At 40.0% G+C, this 19,354-nt stretch overlaps 1 protein-coding gene across 11 annotated transcripts in view; it reads right to left on the minus strand.

Moving 5' to 3' along the window:
- Positions 1-5,417: 5,417 nt before the first annotated feature.
- LTBP1 (latent transforming growth factor beta binding protein 1) overlaps positions 5,418-19,354 on the minus strand; it is a 189,319-nt gene continuing 175,382 nt past the window's right edge. For all 11 annotated transcript variants that reach the window (XM_085576881.1, XM_085576884.1, XM_085576883.1 and 8 more), the window contains 3 exons: positions 11,810-11,932; positions 7,728-7,877; positions 5,418-6,470 (listed from right to left, as the gene is read on the minus strand). In XM_085576881.1, coding sequence (XP_085433007.1) covers positions 6,301-6,470; positions 7,728-7,877; positions 11,810-11,932 — 443 coding nt within the window. In that variant the 3' untranslated portion in view covers positions 5,418-6,300. The remainder of the gene's footprint in view (positions 6,471-7,727; positions 7,878-11,809; positions 11,933-19,354) is intronic.

Genomic DNA, 19,354 nt, shown 5'->3' on the forward strand with positions numbered 1-19,354 from the left:
ATTTGAAATTTCTTGCTTATGGTAAAAGAAGGACAAAGACATCACATCTCTCTGGGTAGTTTTGCTACTTGGTGGTGGTGGCTTCTATTCCTGTGAGGACAGGGATCACTGTGGGGGAAACGACTGGCTTACCTTGGTGGAAGGTTTTCCTAAGTACCGGAGAGAAGCTATCAGTTTCATCACGTGCCAAATCTTTATTTAGAGATTGAAAGCTACTTTTGTGGCCTCCAATGCCAATGAACAGGAAGGATGGGATACATGAGATGCTGAGGCTTTGGATCATGAGCAAATGACAGGATGTACTGGAGGCAAATAGCAAAAGAAGGATTTCAGTGAAGTCAGCTCCTGGAAAGGGTTATCAAATGGAACAGAAAGTGGGGAATGCCCTTGTGCCCAGAGATGAGCTGGGTGGCTGCCTGCAGCAAGAAGGAGAGGTGTGTCACATCCTGAGAAGGGTGCCCACTCACAGAATTACAGGGACAACCCTGATAACAGTAAAGTTTCATTCAGTTTTAGTTGAAAACAGACAAAATCCTGCTGGGGATTTTGGAGCACATCTTACCCACTCTTCCGGGCAGCTACTGCCTGGATGAGAAGTGGCAGAAATTGAACTTTTAATGTGAAAGAAACAAAAAAATCTGCTTAGCTGCACTCAAAATTTTTCTGCCAGAGACATTCCTCATTAAAACACATGGTGGGATTTTTTTCAAAATAGTTTGGCACAGCCTTTTCCCTGATCCCACTGGAATCCATGTAGGTGCCACAGGTTTCAGTGGGAGGAGAGCTAAATCAATATGGAGTGCTTTGGAAAAATGCAACTCAGAATGGATCCTGGCAGCCTGAGTAGATAGGGATTGGAGGTGATGCTGAAATTGTCACGTAGAGATTTTCCATGCTGGCTAGCATTATCCTCTCCATCCTCCTCGGTTCTCAGCTAATAGAAAGCAGTGTGTAGCAAAGCAAGACTTGAGGGGAAGGGAAAGTCAGTGCTGAATAAAATAAGAATATCCTGATTTCCCCCTCCTCTGTGTCTTTTATCAGGACAAAAATTGCAGAACTTCCCTTCTTCCTGAGATTGTAATTTAACTCTTCAAGAACATATGAGATAATTGCAAGCAAGAGTGCACATTGTGCATACTGCTCATTCTGGATGGGATTCTTCTGACGTGGTCTGAGCAGGCTGGTGCTCTGTTCTCTCCAAAGTGCACCTGGCACATGCTCAGGTGTGGGAGAAGTAGGAGAGGAGGTCATGTTCCCTCTGTCCCCTTACCTATCTCATATAAAGGCAGGTCACAGAGGCTGCTGTGCCAGGTGACATGGAAATATGTAGCCTGGAAGTGACCTCTGGAGGCCCCTAATGCAATCTCCTATCTTTGGCAGGGAAAGCTTCAGAGTTCCGTGAGGTTGTTCAGGTGCTGAGGCACAGCAGTGATATCTCCAGTCTAGAGGGGAAAGAGCAAAATGAGCACAGGCCTCAGATGTATGTGGGGCAAAACATGCAGCCTGAAGACTGTCAAAATATCTATCTGGTGATCCAGTGGTCTTGAAGGAAACCTGACATAGCTGACATCCTGCATTTCCTTGGTTTATGCCATTCTTTCCCCATCAGGTACTACAATCTCTTACTAATACAGGTTGTCACAGGATAATCCTGTTTCATTACATGTTCTCTTGGCACACGGGCACTGAAGGCTGGTGAGGAGCAAACTGGTCTTTGGATTCAAGATCTTGCACAGCTGTGCCAGCTGTGGAGGTGGTACCCTAGATGGGTCCAGATTTTCTAGTCCTGCTGAAAGTAGTGAGTAGGCCAGTCCTGTAGCAGCCTTTGTTACTCTCACAAGGTGCCATTCATTGAGAAACCTTCAGCATGTGGCTGATCTTCCTCATTCCTTCATTTATTCTGCTTCTCTTTTGGATGCCTCGCGTTCAGCTTCCTAGGTAAATTTCAGATCTTCTGATAGAAAAAGCTATAAAAATACCAAATAATCACAGAATCACAGAATCAATCGGTTTGAAAAAGACCTCTGAGATCATTGAGTCCAACCTATGATCAAAAAGCACCATGTGAACTGGACCATGGCACTGAATGCCATATCCAGTCTTTCCTTAAAACATTCCAGGGACAGTAACTACACCAGTCACGGTCTCAGAAGTGAACAATAGCCTCTGTTACACACAGCAATTCACCCCTTCTTTGCTTGAATGGCTCCTTAATAACTCCCTTGGCCTGCTTGGTGTTAAAAGAGACCCCAGCACGCAAAACTGTTTTTCAAAGTGGGTGGCATTGTTAAAAGAACAATACTGTAGTGTCTTTTAGAGGCAGCAGCAGGGTTCCTAAGTTCGCCATGCACTTTGAAGGAATGCACTGTGGTTTAGTTGCTGCCCAGATCAGGCCTGTGACATGCTCTAATTGGGTCTGCCACCTTTCTTTTTGAGGAATTAGGAAAGTGCCAAAGCCAGGAGCCCATCTGTTTCCAAACTCAGGTTCAACCCACATGAGGGTAACAATGTGAGCTAATAGGTCATGACAACTCCTTTGGTGCCTTCAGCATTCTAGGATTTCTCTTAGTCAGGAATTTACTTGAGTATGTCTGTTGCCACTGACTAGCTGAATATTTGTCATCACTGTGAGTTCTGTCTCTTGGATCCAAATGATCTGTCCAGCTGTGAGTTTTTTTCCCAAGGAATGTTAGTGTTCCCTTTGATAGTTTTAACACTGGCTATTTTTTTCACTGCATAGAATCCCAACATGAAAGTATCTGTTCATATCAAGTATCTTTCTAGCTGAAATGCACATAACTCCAGTTCCATAGTAACTTCATTCTCATTAACATGGCAGCATTAAAAGGGAACTAGCAGAATTCAGTTCTACCATGTCAGCAATTTTATTTTTTGTAGCAAGGAAATGTCTGCCTGAAAAAGGACTGATTTTTTTTAGAGGATCCATATGGATATATAAAGTATTGGTGCCATTTAGTATAAATTGTAATCAGTTCCAGATTCTGCTGTACTCAGAAACTTGAATCATGGAACTGTACGTGGTAGTTTCTGTATTTTGAAGGCTCTCACCTAAACCGCAGCTCTTGTAACAACTAAAATGGCTACACCCATGGTGTCCAATCCCTTGTCTTAATCATGTTAAGAAAATGTTTGTTTAACTATGAATCAAAATTGTATTCCTAAGCCCTGCGGCTTTTCAGGTGAAATGACAGAACCAGCCTTGCTATACTGGGGCAAAGTAGGTGGGCTCCAGAGGCTGAATTTCACTAAATTCCTTCAATTGTGGTTCCTTTGTCAAAGCATTTCTGAAGACCTGGAGCCAGGCAATGTGGAATACTAAACACTGGGATGTAAGTGGGATTTAGGCTGCTTGGTCTGCCTTTGGCTCCCTGCGTGTGTTTTAAGGCATATTAGAAGTACAAAGAGGTGGAAGGGAAAGGCACAAGCATGCACAAAGTCTGCTGCTTATGCAGTGTCTGTAATTGATAGAAGTGTGTGGCTGTAACAAGCACATGGCTATTGAACCAGCAGAATGTTTCAAGCTTCATTCAGGGCTTGGATCAACTGCTGCCCTCTTGAATTAGGTAGGGGAGATGGAAGATGGCTGGACACACCAAAAGGTTTTTTGATAATTGCTGCCAACAGAAACTGAGAGGTGAAGAGATAGTTTAGGTTTGCTGGGGGATTTATTTTCCATGGAACCAGAGCCAGCATAAGGCATTACTCTGAACCTACTGGTAGCTTTCAATGCAGTGACCAATTTCAACCATATCTATAAGGCAAACTAGAGCAAAAGTCCAGCCCAATCTGAGGTCTGTGAACTACGATGAACAGCTAGAGACAAATGACCCAACTAATCCTCCCTGCTGAGAGCATGGACAATATCTAGTGTAGCAGCAGTCATGCCAATCCATCTGCCTCTGTCAGCCTGTCTGGCCCTCACACCTGCAAAGAGGTGCTACCTGCCTATGGATTGATGGAGTACGGGGATGGTAAAAATCTGAGGCTGGGGTGAGAGCTGCAGTGGTGGCTTGGGACTTAGGCTGTCTTACAGAGATGAACACATCTGGTTACTGAAGCAGAAGGAGGTGGGAGTCAGGAGAGCACTGTCTTGTCTATGAATTTTCGTGGTGGCTGAAAGCAGCCCAGGGCTCATCCTGAATGAACCCAGTGAAAGTTGTAACTGTGACCTTGCTCTTTATTAAGATCATAGGATTAACTCAAGCAGGACAACTAAGAGCCCTTTATAGTTACAGCATTCACTAGTAAGACTAGACCTTCCTTCCTTCTTCCTTAACCACAGCAGGTACGCAAAAAAATATTTTTTGTGAGTGGAATTATAGAGCAGCTTTAATGTTTGTAATCCACCTCTTTTTGACTAGAAGAGTAACTGGCTCTCCACCCTCTCCTGCCCAATTCTAGAAAAGTAAAGAGAGTTTGGCACTTCACAAAGAATCTCTTCCCTAAGGATGCCCCTTTCTAGAGTTTTACTGAGAATGTTTTAATGCATTTTTACAGTATCTCCACTAGTCCTAGTGTCAGGTTCCAGCAGACAGAGAAAAGGTTCCTGGGAAGGACAGATGCTCCTGCACATTTACAGTCACATGGACTGTATGCACACTACAGTATGACCTACTGTAGTGTGCAGAACTGAAAGGGATAGACCTTATATTTTTGGTTCAGTGGATGACATGAATATTGAAAAATAAATTTTATTCAGAATCAAAACAACTTTTGATTTTTTTTTTGTGAAATGAGCAATAATAACCTAACTTTTGGACAATTGGACTGAATTTAAAAATCTCAAGTTATCCTTCTTTTAATTCAGGACAGGTCTACAAGACACAGCAAAACATTTCATTTGAGAAATATGAAAAGGACCTCTTTCAGGATTTCTGAAATAAACTCTTGCACTCTGGAGAAGGTCAAAGTGAAACATCTCAGTCTCCTAATCTCTTTCTCCCCTTCCACTGAAAAATAAGAGCTGATGGGAAGGTACAGTTCATCAAGAAAAGGAAATTCTCTCCCTTCTCCTCAGTATTTCTGAAAATCAGGCCATCATACTGTAGAGTGTTATTTGCAGATTAAGTGGGAAACATGCCTAATCCAAGAAAGAAAAAAAATTCCATGTGAATCAGCTTCCAAGTCAAACAGTTTCTTTAGGTCTGTGTTTGAAATCTTCCCCCTGGAAGCCTAACTTCAGGCATTAACTAATTCAGGTTCTGGTCTTATTAAAACAGAATGAGAAGGAAAAACCAGCCAGACAACTCCCTAAAACTATTGAAATGTAAATTAAATTTAGTGCTGAGAGTCTGATTTTTGTAAACACCTGAGAGCTGATTTTTGTGAAACAACATTAAAAAAAAAAAAAAAAAGAGGGTGGGGAGCAGAGGAAATAAGCCAAAATTAGTAAATAGTACTTTTTTTTCTAAAAAAATGTGATTTTATTGAGTTTTAATATACAGCTTTAATATGTTAGGGTAATCATACAAGATCTCTCTTGCGTTCAATTTACACATTACAATAGAGATGTGAGCTAAAATCTTTTGGTTTAATGTACAAAAAGGAATCCAATGTTGTCCACTAGCAGCTTTGAACTTGGCAAGAAAGGTTTTAAAGACTTTAAGTGCAGTAACAACCATACAGGATACAAAATTAATATAAGGACTTTTCGCCAAGGTATATAAACATTTGAAAACAAATGGTGCCTGCTCCACAGGGCAGACAACTAGCAAATTAAAAAAAAGTCACTGACCAATGTTCCAGGGAAGGAGGAGCATCACCCTGTGTGACAGTTCTTATAAAATGGACTAAGAATATCTGTATCATAGAATTTGTACTGATCAGAAAAAAGGTCTGAAAAGAAACAGTAGGCAAGGAAATGAACAATCAAAAAAATGACATAGTAATATGAAATATTTCCATCAGCATTTAAATGCCAAATTAATCAAGCAATAGTAAAAAAATCCAAAACAAAACAAAAGCAACAACAACAACAACAACAAAAAAACAAAACCAAAGCTCTTCTGTTTCAAATAACAGCACTGTTTTTGATTATTTAAAAAAAATTTTATGAACACACTATATACTTGTTTCTTTCATACAGAGCAATGTGTCCATTTGGTCTGTCATTTCAGTGAAGCTGATAAACAACCAACCCATCATGTCTCACCTTTGATACATTTTAACCCTTTTCTCCCCTTTTGTTTGCTACTCTGGTGCCTTCTCAAATTAAATACTTTTCTTCCTTTTCTTTATACAGTGCAGAGTATACGGGCTTAGGATGTAGAGATTTTTCCTTTACTCCAGTTCACTCTCTGGTTCTGAGTTCAGTGGTGTGCAGTAGTTTGGCTTTTCTGAAGGCATGTACCCAGGGAGACACAAGCACTTGTAGGACCCTTCCGTGTTAATGCATTTGGCATTCTTGCAGAGGGACATCCTGTTGTTCAGCTCATTGCACTCATTCACATCTGCAAAATGGAGACATCAAAAGACACATGTACTTAAGTGTGGTGTGTAGTTAATGCTCATTTAGTTCCAGCACTGTAAGGACTAGAACAATCTGCACAAATGCCCTGAGAACTTTATTTTCAGTTCTGACTGGGTGGAATTAGGCTGGGCCAAGGCTCTAAAAGATTAATTGGGAAGAGGTGGAAGTTATCATAGGAAATCAATAGAATATTAAAGGGCCTTAAACTGTTGGATTACCAAGTCCAAATTCAGCCCAGCTGCACAACAAAATTAAGTAACAACTTACATGTGTTTATCTGACGACTGAAAAGTGTCTTTTAAGAAAGAATCTTGAAGTTCTTAGCATAACATATGTACTTTACCAGCTGAATACTTTAGGAGCTACTGGTGTTGTTGACTGAATAGTTGTGAGGACATTCTACCTGCACTCAACACATGCAGCTTTGGACAGACATACAAGCAGCCACATCTTTTCTTATTAAGGAGGCCAGCTTGCCATAAAGTTCTGAAGATTACAAGGCACACAGGCAGCTCCTCCTCATAGAGCTGGGGGTTTTCAGCTGTGTGTCACAAAGCAAAATGCTAAACAAGGTTAGTGCAGACCTTAAACTGAAATAAGCACACTGTTTGTACTAGGCTTCTACACCTAGGGGTGGTTGTTTTGCTTCATCTTCTCACTGACATTTGCAGTTCCCATGTTTAGTAGTTTTAATTGAAGATATGGATGTCTTGGTTAGTAAACATGCAGATTTACTAGTCTGAGAATGAGAGAAATAGTTGAGTCTGTTGACTGTTGAAATTTCTGAAAATCAGGGGCCAAACTTCACCAGCTGGTTATATGCATATTTAGGCAATCACTCTGAATCCACTCTAAAAATCCATTCTTAAAATCACTCTTCTGCTCTGGATCCAGTTCCATCCTCCTAGCTTACTAAAGCCTTTGAAAAACATTTGGTCTGCACATTAAAATCTTGATATAATTTTAAGCTTTATTCCACAAACGTGTGTCTGTTCACTTCCACTCTCTAAACTGAACACAGCTGTAATGACCGAGATGCACTGAGGAACACCAAGATATTTTTGTAACAATAATTACTAGCCTTTGAAGCAAATAAAACTAAGCTTGGATCTTTAATACAATTCAGGTGATCATCCTTACATCCTTTGTTTGAGGCCTCCTAAGGTCAAGTGACTGAGTAAACTGACAGACTATCAGGAGATAACAGGGGATATTACAGCTGATATGCTATTCTCACCAACACAGGTCATTTTGGCCATGTCCAGGTGATAACCATCAAAACAGTCACAGGTGTAGCCTTCCTGGACTCTTACACATCGGCCATTTTCACATCCATTCAGAATACCACATTCCTCTGCTTGTAGCTCCTCAAAGCTGTTCAGAAAACCTGGGAGAAGAAAGAATTGCAAACAAGTAGGTCACAGAGCTATTGAATCAGTATACCCAAATATATAGTGGAAGACTGAAATTCTCTCAGAAGTTTATTGGAATGTAACTTGACTTTGCAGAAAATAGGTCAGCTTTAGCAGAGCTGCACCATCTGGAGTTTTAAATGTACCAGAAAAGTACTGTGATACACTTCAAGATGGAAACTGAATACTTTGGTTACCTCTTAGGGTTTATTTTGCGTTAAAAATCTGTGATTATTTTTTGTTTTTTTGTAGAATGGAAACTCCATAATTTCATTGTTTATTTTTTAAAGGGTAAGTCAGTGTTTTCTAAATAGCACCTTTTATTTCAATTGTTATGTTTATCAGCCTTTAAGGAAACAAGTGGTCATGCAAATTGGGAAAGTTTCTTAAAACAGGATTGTAGAAAAATAAGGTGTGTGTGTAGAGGGGTAAGAGATGCATTATAATTTATCCAGAAGAAAACATATTAAAAAAAAAAATCAATCCCAGCTGCCATAAGGAAAATAAGAATTCAGAGACTGCTTTCCTGTTGTGGTTTTTTGCTAACAGCCATTTGGCTTGTGCTTCAGTGACTGGTGCCAGTACAAATACCTATAATCTACCAATTCCTCCTTGTCATAATTCTAGATGGTGAGCAGTCAAAGCTCAAAGAGTTGAGCGTTTTTTTTTTCCCTCTTATACAAAGAGTTGTCTTTGTATTCAGTGGTTTGTATAATGCTTTTTGTGCTCCCTGCCTTAGGGCTTTTGCGACAGTTATGCTTTTATATATAAGGAAAAATTTATAATTACAAAATTATTTTACATTTTTACATGTTCAGAGCTTGTCTCTAGGACTGAACTGTTCCTCTAAGTCCTAAGTTTTTTTTCCACTAGCTTTCTGTTCATGGAGCAGTGATGTAACAGGACTGCAGATGGCAGCCCATCACATCAAACAGACTTCTGTGGAAAAAGCTGAGACTGTTTGAGTCATAAGTTTAATATCACAGTGAATACAAAGGGGAAATTGGAGCTGGAGTGGAATAGAGTAGGATATATCTCCCCATCTGTCCTGTAACAGGTAGTGGCTCCACCAACAAGCCAGCAACTTATTGAAAAGCTGTTTACTCATTCATATTGCAACAGCTGTGATACATGTATTTGCTAAGCTACCTAGGAATATGAATTTTTCCCTTCCTTATGTTTTTTTCTCTTATTTACTCCATCCTGTCTTGGTCCTTGAGGCCCTCTTTTCTACTGACCTGCTTTTTTTCCTTTTCTACTCTGCCCTTTCCATATCTTTGTCCATTTAACTTCCATACTGACATTTCCACTCCCTTTTTGACTACAAATACTGTTCCTATCCTGGATTTTCTAGCATGGTGGGCTTCTGAGTAAGGATCAAGCTGGTCAGTAATAGGCTAAATGGATTCTGCAGACACTGAACACATAATGTGAAGCAAGTACTTGCTGACAGATGTCACATCTCAAGAACATAGATAATACACAGGATGGATACACATGCACATTAAATGGGAAATATTGCAGTCTTTTTCATAAGCCTAGTAAATCACTTCTCAGTGCAATAGTATTGAGGATATTGAGCACCATCATGATGTAGGTAACCAAGTTTCATTACTTGCTGGAGTCCTTTGCCAGAACTTGTAGAGAAATCAGGAGAGACCTTTAAAGTAAAGACCTTTTCTAATTTAGAAAACAGTGCAAAGAAAGGGAAAGGTGTGGAGTTGTGCAATTTATATGTTTTAATATTTCTGTATTACCCATCGGTTTGTTCCTGTACACCCCTATTACCACTTGGTTTGTTCCCTGTTTTCCCGCCTGGTCCTCCCTTCCCGCCTTTCCAGTACTTGTCCATCATTCTGGAAAGTGCAGAGTCATTCCCCTGTCTCCTCCCAGGTGCCTTGTCTGTCACTCGGTGTTCCTTCCCCTCCATCTAGAAGCTTCTGCTCAGGGCACCGAGTGGTTGGACGAGGGCCTGGGCCCCCTCCCATATCCTCCCCCCATTGGACCAGGTCAGATCACCCCATCCCGGAGCCACTCCCTTCCCCTCTCCTCATTGGATTACCGATATCCCTCCCTAAAGGTTTACCCCTCCCCAAAGGTTTATAATCCAGTGTCAGACCCCCGTTCGGGGTTCCAGTTGGCTGGCGCTGTTCCTGTACGTTTGGCCCGTTGGCCAGAATAAAGTGGACTTAGCCCCCAGCTGGATCCGCCCTTTCTTTCCTCACCGACGAGGCTTGCCTGCGCCGCCCAGGGACCCACGAAGGCACCCTCTAAACCCCATCCGGGAGCAGCAGAGGGTGCCTCCACCGCCCACTCTCGCCCCAGGAACAGCCAGCCGGGGCTAGAGAGACCAGGGATCTGGGGCAGGAGTGCGGCAGAAAGGAGCCCTCCCAAACACACAGATATTTTTCAAATATTTACCAGAAATATAGCTTATATGTAGGCATATATACACATGCATAAACATATATACACATTTTTTCTCTCCCTCTCTCTGTCATGAATACAGAATGTTGTAATTTCAACTAGCTAAAACTAAAATATGTATTACTCACAGCAAGTTCTACTTCACAAAATATACTTTAGTTCAAACCGCTCAATGGGACCTGTATTTTAATTCTGAGGCATGTATTTGCTTCTGTAGAAATTGAATGCACAATGACAAATATTGCACTGAAGTACATGGCCCTGCCATGGGATGTGTTGTTGTATTCCTCACACAGCCTGCAGCAGGATTGTGATCTTGAACTCTCTGATGCCCTAAATAGGATGCCCCATCTGGTTCAGTGATAGGATTGGAGCAAGAGCCATGAGTTCTTAAGCCTCTGTCCCTAAGAGGTTGGAACTAGATGATTTTTAAGGTCCCTTCCCACTGCAGCCATTCTATGATGTGGTCTCAGCTGTGGATTCAAAACTTTTCACAATTTATAGTATTTATTTACCACTAAATTATATACCTTGTTTATACCTTGCAAAATGCTTCTTTCCAGATTAACAGTACATTAAGATTGCTTACCCAGTCATTGTTCTGTGTTTTTTGTGGTGTAGTCTGTAGTTTTCAGCTGTGTGACATTTCAGTTGCACATCAACACTCAGTAACACTGACTGGGGAAGTGCAGAGTGGCAACTTGCAGGCCATATGTATGTAAAGCATGAGGAAATTATAATCTCCTTCTGATACTTCCACTTTTCTTCTCTAAAACTGTCATGAAGTATTCTGGACCTGTACAGGGTGCCTGATTTTGAGGAAGATGCTGAAATCTGTAAGCATTTATCTCCTGCAAATTTTAACAGTCATCTGTTGGGCCCAACCCAACATAAAAAGCCCTGATATTCCTCAAGTACAAATGAGATGTTGTGTACAATCCCTCACACCCTGCTTGGCAGGCCATAGCATCCAGCCTGAAGTCCATGCATATGTGTATTCTCTAATCACAATGTGCTGTACATTTTCTCTGTTGAGCAAGAATGACTTGCTCTCATTTCACTCATACAAGTTCTGTGGGGAAATCATGGAAAGATTAAGGTTTTTTTTTTCTTATAAATTTAATGCACTCTGGAGAAATCTGTCCCATGCTCCAAAGGAAACCCAATTTGAGAGAAGGAAAATTGGCAAGCCTTTTGACCTCGAGCTGTAAAACTGTTGGTAAACACAAATTTAGTATACTTGGCACAAACTGTTTCACTAGATTAAATATTGATTGTACACTCAGCCCAACTGTACTCTCATACAAACCTGGCTCTTGAACTGGAACACTTGACTGAAAGCTAGTGTCTTAGGAATAACTAAAACATAAATAGGCCACTCTACCCAGAAGCAAGAGAAGAATGAAACTGGCTACAGGGAGAAAAAACTGAAGTAAAAATCTCATTTCAAGTCTTTTACATAACAGAGAATCTCGCTTACGGTCTTCAACAAAGTATGGATTGGTTTCTGGAGTGTAGTGCTCCTCAAAGTCAACTAAAGCATCCTGTCCATATGGCCGTCGAGATCCTGGAACAGGAATGTTGCACAGCTGGGCGTAATCCTCTGAGGGGGAAAGAAAATAAGATATAAAAGTAAACACACTTGTAACACAGGCTGCATTACATTAGTCCCAGTGAGCTGTGGTTCATACTTGCTGGAAATAAACTTATCTTCCTAGAAACACCACAAATCTGCAGGAAAGAAAATTTCCAGAAAGCATTCTCTCTTCAAGAAAGATGTCATTAAAATGTTAATGAGCCAAATATATACTATTAAGTCATAATAGGGATAACACCAGGGATAGATTTGCATCAATAACAGTACAAAAAGTTATAGGTCAGGTTTTTCTGTTCTGCATGGGAAGCAAGAGCTGAGGGATGCTGTGTGCATCTGAAGTGCACTGCTGATGCACAGAATTCTCTCCAGGGTTATCTCTGTTTATACTCCTCATTCTGTGGAACAAAGGCTATCCCAAACTGTCATTGCTGCTAGCAGAAGCTTCCTCAGGGGAAGTAAATTGGGATGGATACAGCCAATATTTCTGGCACTATAAGCCAACCTGATAAATGAGAATGAAAAATACTTCTAAAATAGCCCACACTTATGTACAAACTGTATCTTCAACCCACAGGCTTAGAAGTGTCAGTGCTGTCCAAAGTCTCCTTGGCTGTGAAGCTCAGAACATGGGGAAATACACAAGAGAAAGAGTTACATCTGATTTTGTGTCTCTCTAAAAGCTAGACAACACAAGTTGAGACCAAAGCAACTCTTCATTTTAGGTGTCAGAGTCCATGTTTGAAATGCTTATGTAGAATTTGACTCTTTTATAAATAAAATAAAAATTGTGTCAATTCTGTTTCTACTACCCATTACTAAAAGACATAAAATTTATTCGAAAACAGAAATATTGTTAAAATACAGCAACCCAGGTGCTCCCTTACTGTTGCTACAGTCTATTTAGCTTCTGGTTGTGAAGATTGCCTGGTGTTCTGAGAATCAGGCAGAGAAAGGACGGGAAAGAAAAACCACCAAAGGAGAGGGAGGAAAAAAAGCCCTAAGCAGATACAGAATCCAAGAATTGCAGATGGTTGCAGAGCCAGAAACCTCATGCTGTGTAGAACTGTCCCAGACAGCAAATAGTTGGGTAAGTCCAGACTGCCTCTAGACAGTACAGAGCACAGCCCTACTTGCTGTCCAGCACTGTAGTTTTATTTTTACAGGTAGTATCTCCTCCACCTGGAACGATTTTATTTTGTACTGAAAACACCGAAGTGTTCAAACAATCTGTTTGAATTCTGTAGTCAACAACTTGGCCCTTTGAGAGCACAAGACGGAGCAGTACAGGCAAAGCTTGTCTGTGCACACCCAGAGCTGCCATGGCTGACAGTCCAAGTTTGCACCATGAACTCCCCAGAGAACTGAAAAATCATTGTAAATCCCACCACATTCTGCTGCAAGAGCAAAGTGGTTTCCTTTGAGCTATGTCCTCCAGAATATATTTATATACAGCAATAATATTAAAACACCACTTTACTCTCCCAGAGAACAAAGTACGCTGCCCAAGAGCAACATCCTAGGGCACAGGAAACAAAGCCAGCATGGCAAAATAAACAACATGTAGCAAAAGTTACTTACATCCCTGACTGCACAGCTTCCCACTGAGATACTGTGAGCACAGCTTAAGAGTTGTCACAGGACCAGAAACACCCTATTCTTTCTTCCCCACATCTAACTCCAGATTAACATCCATGCATGGGGACAGGTTATCACCTCAAAGTGATCCCTTCATTCATATGGAATGGACACACAGGAAAGCTATGCAGAATAGTAAAAACACTTCCTCACAGATGCCCACAAATGTTCTTGGCAAAGGAAATCTATGTTCTGCCACAAAATACTAATTCATCTGGCTTGTGTGGAAGAAACCACTCCATAAAAACAGTCAGTGAAAGGCAGAGGGACAAGACAAGCAGCTCTTAGGGATCACTGCCTCTTCTACATGAATGTGATCTGATGGGAAGGCCTGAGCAGAACCTGTACACTGCTTCCCAGATTACTCAGTGCTACTTTTACCATTAGTGATACTGGTACTATAAACAATGTTTTAGTTCTAAGAAAGCAGTTGGAAATTTTGAAAATCCATAGAGCTGGAGCTCTCACATACATGAGGGTTGCATAGTCCAAAGATTATGCAAGATTATTTTATATCGCATGTCTGCAATGCAAAAAACTAAGAAATGTTGACAACAAAACTTGTTTCCTGCCCTTCTGGTCCCTCAAAAATCAAGTTCTGAAAGTCTGCATTTTTAGGTCTTATACCTGTAATACTCTCTTAATATTGTATGTTCTGTTTAGCTGTCCAAGTAGTGTAGAATAAATCTCTTGTCTTTTATAATGTGTTAATTCAGTCACTAGGTGCTTGGGCAATAGACACAAGGGGAGCAACAGCAACTCACCTAAGAAACCAACAGTAGAAATCAGAATCAATAACAATGGTAAGTTATCTATTCCACCTTTCTCAGCTTGTCTTTTTCTTCTTCTTTCTCGTTCTTTTTTTTTTTTTTTTCCCTTTTTTTCTCCCCAGGGTAAAAAAGGGTTTGTAGAGAGCTGAGTACAAAGACTGAAAGATATATAGGGGTCCACGTTCTGGAAAGGTCATGAGAACTGGTGTTTTTAAATAAGGTAGACTTGAGACTTGGATCTCTGACAGAAATGAACCCATCACAGTGCCCCTGTGGAGGATAGAATAAGTTACAGCAATCACAATTTCTGTTGTTTTAAATTTTCCCTTTTTTATGCTATGTTCCTTCAGTTCAAATTAAAAATAATGTATTTTAGGTCACTGTGATGTGTGTTAGTCACAGTTTTCCAGAGGAGGGAATGACATGAACAGAGTGCTGTAAGGTGTGTGGGTGAAAGTGTGACTGGTGCACAGAAACTTGCAGGCAAGTATTCAAATGGGAGAACAGCATGACATTGCCCTAGGGAAATGAGAACAGGAAACTGAGAGCAAGAAGGCAGTAAGGAGGCAGAGACCAAGACAGAACAGGTAACTACCCCTGAATAACAGAAGCATTTTAGTTGTCACAGAAATTAATGTTCTCTTTGAAATGAATCTTTCAAGTAAAGTTGAAAGAAAATACCCTATAATTCACAATGAATGAAGAAACCTTTTTCTGCCTTTTTCTGTTCACTCATCTCTTGGCTGTGATCAGGGACAGACAATATAACTACAGTTCAAGAGGAAAAAAACCTCTTTGTTTTTAATACAGCTAGTCTACATTGGTCTATGGGTTTCTAAGTTTTTCTCATAACTTGCAAATGAAACATTGAGACAGCTTGCTGTATAACTTAGGGTGGCTACAATAAAAGGAAGCTGATATACGCTTCCAAAAATGTAAAGGACATTTTTAAAGTCAGAAGTATTGTTTATTAAACAAGTGTTAAGGGATTACATCTAGACACACATGTGTACTGGCACAGATGTTAGCTGTAATTGGTGATGAAAGCTTGGCTGACAGAGACGACACAATATAAATTGTATGGCTTTTAGGTGTTTGTTAGCAAAAATGCAGCTGTGAAAATGTGCATCTAATTTGCACATATAGTTGTAACTGAGCAAGCCCTTGTGAATCTTACTTGTACCCAGAAGCCTAAAAATCCTAATGTCAGAAACATTATTCCATATTTCAAGTATTTAAAGCAAAATATTATATAGAAGTTTTTCCTGACACAACCATGAAACAACTACACCACAGCCAGTCCAGCTCTGCCCATAAAGAAACCTTTATTTCTGTTCCAGCTCCTCAGAATTGTCACCATCACACACACAAAAGAAGCCAAGACTAAGAAACCAAATCAGATTCTTCAAATTATTTAAGAATGCAACAGTTTCACCAAAGGTTCTGGACATCAATCTGAATTGGTTAAGTTTATGCTGTCTCAGGAGATTGCATCACATGAGAACCAAAGCTAAAGGTATTTCTGCTCTGTATTTAGACTGTGCTATTTCACAGCTTTGAAAGCTTCACTGATGTTGCCCATGGATAGATGCTAAGGTTTGCAGTGAACAGCATTGATATCTATTCTACAGCACAAGAAAAAGGTAAGGGTGTCAGTCTTAAAGGTTATTTTTCATTAGTTAAGAAGGATGTTCATATTGTCTCATGAACACACTCTAAATGAAATCCCTGGAAAAGATTCACAGGGGATGTAAAGCACTTGCTAAACTGGAATAATTACCAAATTGATTGTCTCAAAACTTCTTGGTAGTGATCTTTTGTTCCTCTACTAATGCTGCTCAAGTTTTCTAAAATGATCTTCCCATTTCTTTTGCTCCAAGTAGATAGTTAAAAGTTGTAGTAAAAGTCAGGTTGTTTCTGGCACAACTTTGCACATGACCTTCTGACTCCTTGCTGATTTCCATGTACACTTGGAATGTGAGGTTCCATGAGAAAGAACCTTTAGCCAAAGCTACTCTGTATGTCTCTCCTAACCTTCAGAAAAATCACTGAAACTCTTCATCAACAGAAATTAAATGAGCCAAAAATCTGCACAACCAAACACATGAATTTGCATATTCAAGGCCCAATTAGTGCAATATTTTAAGCCCAGAGGATAATCCATTTGACCAGAGTCCTTATCACAAAGGAAGGAGGAATAATGCCATTCTAAATAGAAAGATGAGCAATGATCTACAGAAGTGAACCAGTGCCTTCCTGCTGATCTTTACCATCCCAGAAGAGGAGAGATGAAAACTTATCCTTTACACATTGTTTTTTCCCTGTACTTCCAGATCTTCATGAACTAGCCAGAACTTAAAGGGAACACTATGTTCTCATAATATGGAAGTTCAGCCCAGAACTAACTCATAATGTTTACAAAGGATACACAGAGTTCCTTTCCAGCAAAAATGCAATCCAAACAATCTGTTCTGCCAGAAATGGGCAGTATTCAACTCCATGTAGGCATCTCTAAGGGTCTGCATCTGAATTAGTTGTTCATTGTCCATTTTGATCCATGGAAAGAGATAACCACTTCTGGGACAGCATCACATTGTAAAGCATGTGTCTAGAACAGGTTAGGGGAATATATTGCTCAGGGTGCTAATTTATCTTTCCTGATGGAAGGAAAAACTGGAAGGACCAGCACTGGCATGGGTTTCTGTATAAAAACCACAATATGAAATTGTCCAAGAGAAATCCTACATTATACAATAGCCCAGGTGATCCACATTACCCACTACTCTTAGTGCTCTTCCAGCATGGTCTTTGCAAATGCTAAGGTGGAAATAAATAGAAACTTCAAATACAATATAAACAGCAGTTCTTTATGTGACTTCTAATCCGACAGAACATCTTAAACATTTACTTACTGAAGATCTACCATTGTCTTTTCTGCAGATCTTCTAAACATAAAGCAGTTCCATAAAACCCCACCAAGTAATAGAATTTAAAACTTAAGAGTAGAAAAAGTATTTCTAAGGATATACAAATAAGCAGGCTGATAAACTGACTGCTGGTGCCTTTTCCAGTTGCCTAAGAATGTGTTCATGACATTATCTTAGTACTCACACCAAAAAAGTCTAAGTTACAGATGTAGTAATGTACCCCCACTCTCAACAGTTATTAAAATATCTGCTAAAGCTGATGAGTCCCAGACCTACCTCACCCAGGTTTTCTGTACGAAAGCTTCTCCAGGCAGCCAGCTACAGAAAAGGAAGTACCCTCCCTTAAAATGATTAACATCTCTTTGGTTCAGGGGCTCCTAATACCACCTTACCAGCACCTTAAGGTGTTATTGAAGCAAAGGTGGTACTGCACTACAATAGCCTCGAAATTATCATTTTGCAAATATGAAAATAGGCTGTCTCTGTAAATTAAATGCTGACCCCCCCGCACACCACATTACTCAACATTTTCTAGTTGTTAGTTCTATCTCCTCTCCTCAAATTTCCTGTAAACATACACCTTGCCTAAAATTCATTCCAGTCCCCTACGGGTCTCACAGGAGTTTCTGGAGTCTCAGAACATTTACAGTTCAGGTCCTACAAGTTCAAACTAGCTTGAGGTGTATATCGCTTTATTTTAGATTTCAGATTTTTTTCAGTCTGGGCCAGTTGCTCTGTTTTCTGGCATGGAAGCTTTGACCCAGCTGCTAAACCTCTTGGTGCCTGTCCTGCTACCAGTTTTTAGACCATGGACTCTGGATGGAGAGAGTTGGGCAGGTAGGCACTAAGAGGAAATTGACCAAGGAAGCAAAATTTCCAAAGGCCAGGCATCCAACATGCATTTTTATGGGTGGGTGAAATTAAGAAAGGATGCTTTACTGTTGTTTCCTGTTCTGTTGTTTTCTAAACCAAAAAGTATCCAATTTTCTAATTTTCCTCAACTGGTTAATTTCTACAGATTGCCATTGACAAACCTTAAACACGGGAGTTTTTTAAGAATAATTACGAAACTGTTATTACTGCTCTTTGGGCAAATACAGACTAATGACATATGAGCTCAGAGAGAATACACTTCAGTAGTCAACATTTTGGTACTGATGAAATCTGTGAAACTTTTTATCTGCAGTGGTGATATCAAAAGATAATAATGTAAGTGAAAACAATGTCTTCACAATCCCTTGTTTGCACAAGTCAGACATACTCAACCACAGCACTGCAGCTTGTGTTTGCAGTATTTTGATCAGGACTTTGAACTAATATTTTGAATTTGTTCCTCAATGTTGTCATCAAAATACTTATCAGTCTTACTGTTAAGATTTTGCTATTAATATTTGTTGCAATATCAAACAGTACTACTTATTTTTGTCTCAGTCTCTGAATGTTTGGAGTAATTTCAGTGGAGTTTGTTTAATTAAGCACTGATTAGTAGTTTTTAGAAACAGTAGCAACCATATAAGTTCTGTTTTCAGGCTGATTTAAGATTGTATTTCTTTTTGCTTAATATGGATAATTCTTACAAAAGTGGTCTATCTTCTCACTGGTTTTATGCTGGGTCCTACTTGAAAAGGATATTTAAATCTTAATCACAAAAAATGGAAGCACTTTAAAGAAAAGCTGGATTACAAAAGCTAGAGGTTATTTTTAATAAAACATTAATATCTTTAGAAGGGACTTGCAAAAGTATCACGGTGGCAGGCCTGTATTTCCTTCTAAGGGTGGTGACTAGATCTTCAAATACATGGGACTTCAAATACAAATGGGACTATAAACAAGGTAAAAGGAAACCACAGATCTGTACTATGATCCAAGTGATTTAATGGTGAAAGTCTTGTGGTGATAATGCTTTTCACATCGGCAGGTCTTCTTTAACATGTGTTAAAAAGCTTCAGAAAGCCCCTAAGTGGGGAAATAAGCAAACACCTTTAGTAGTAAACCCAGCCAACACAATACCTAAGTATTTAAAAATGGAGAAATTCCAGGTTCCCCAGCCAGGATTTGAACCTGTGACCTGATGGCCTGGAGGTGTGAAAGCACTC

Source organism: Lonchura striata, chromosome 3 (genome assembly GCF_050655825.1).
Source record: "Lonchura striata isolate lonStrDom1 chromosome 3, ASM5065582v1, whole genome shotgun sequence".
Taxonomy (NCBI): Eukaryota; Metazoa; Chordata; class Aves; order Passeriformes; family Estrildidae; genus Lonchura; species Lonchura striata.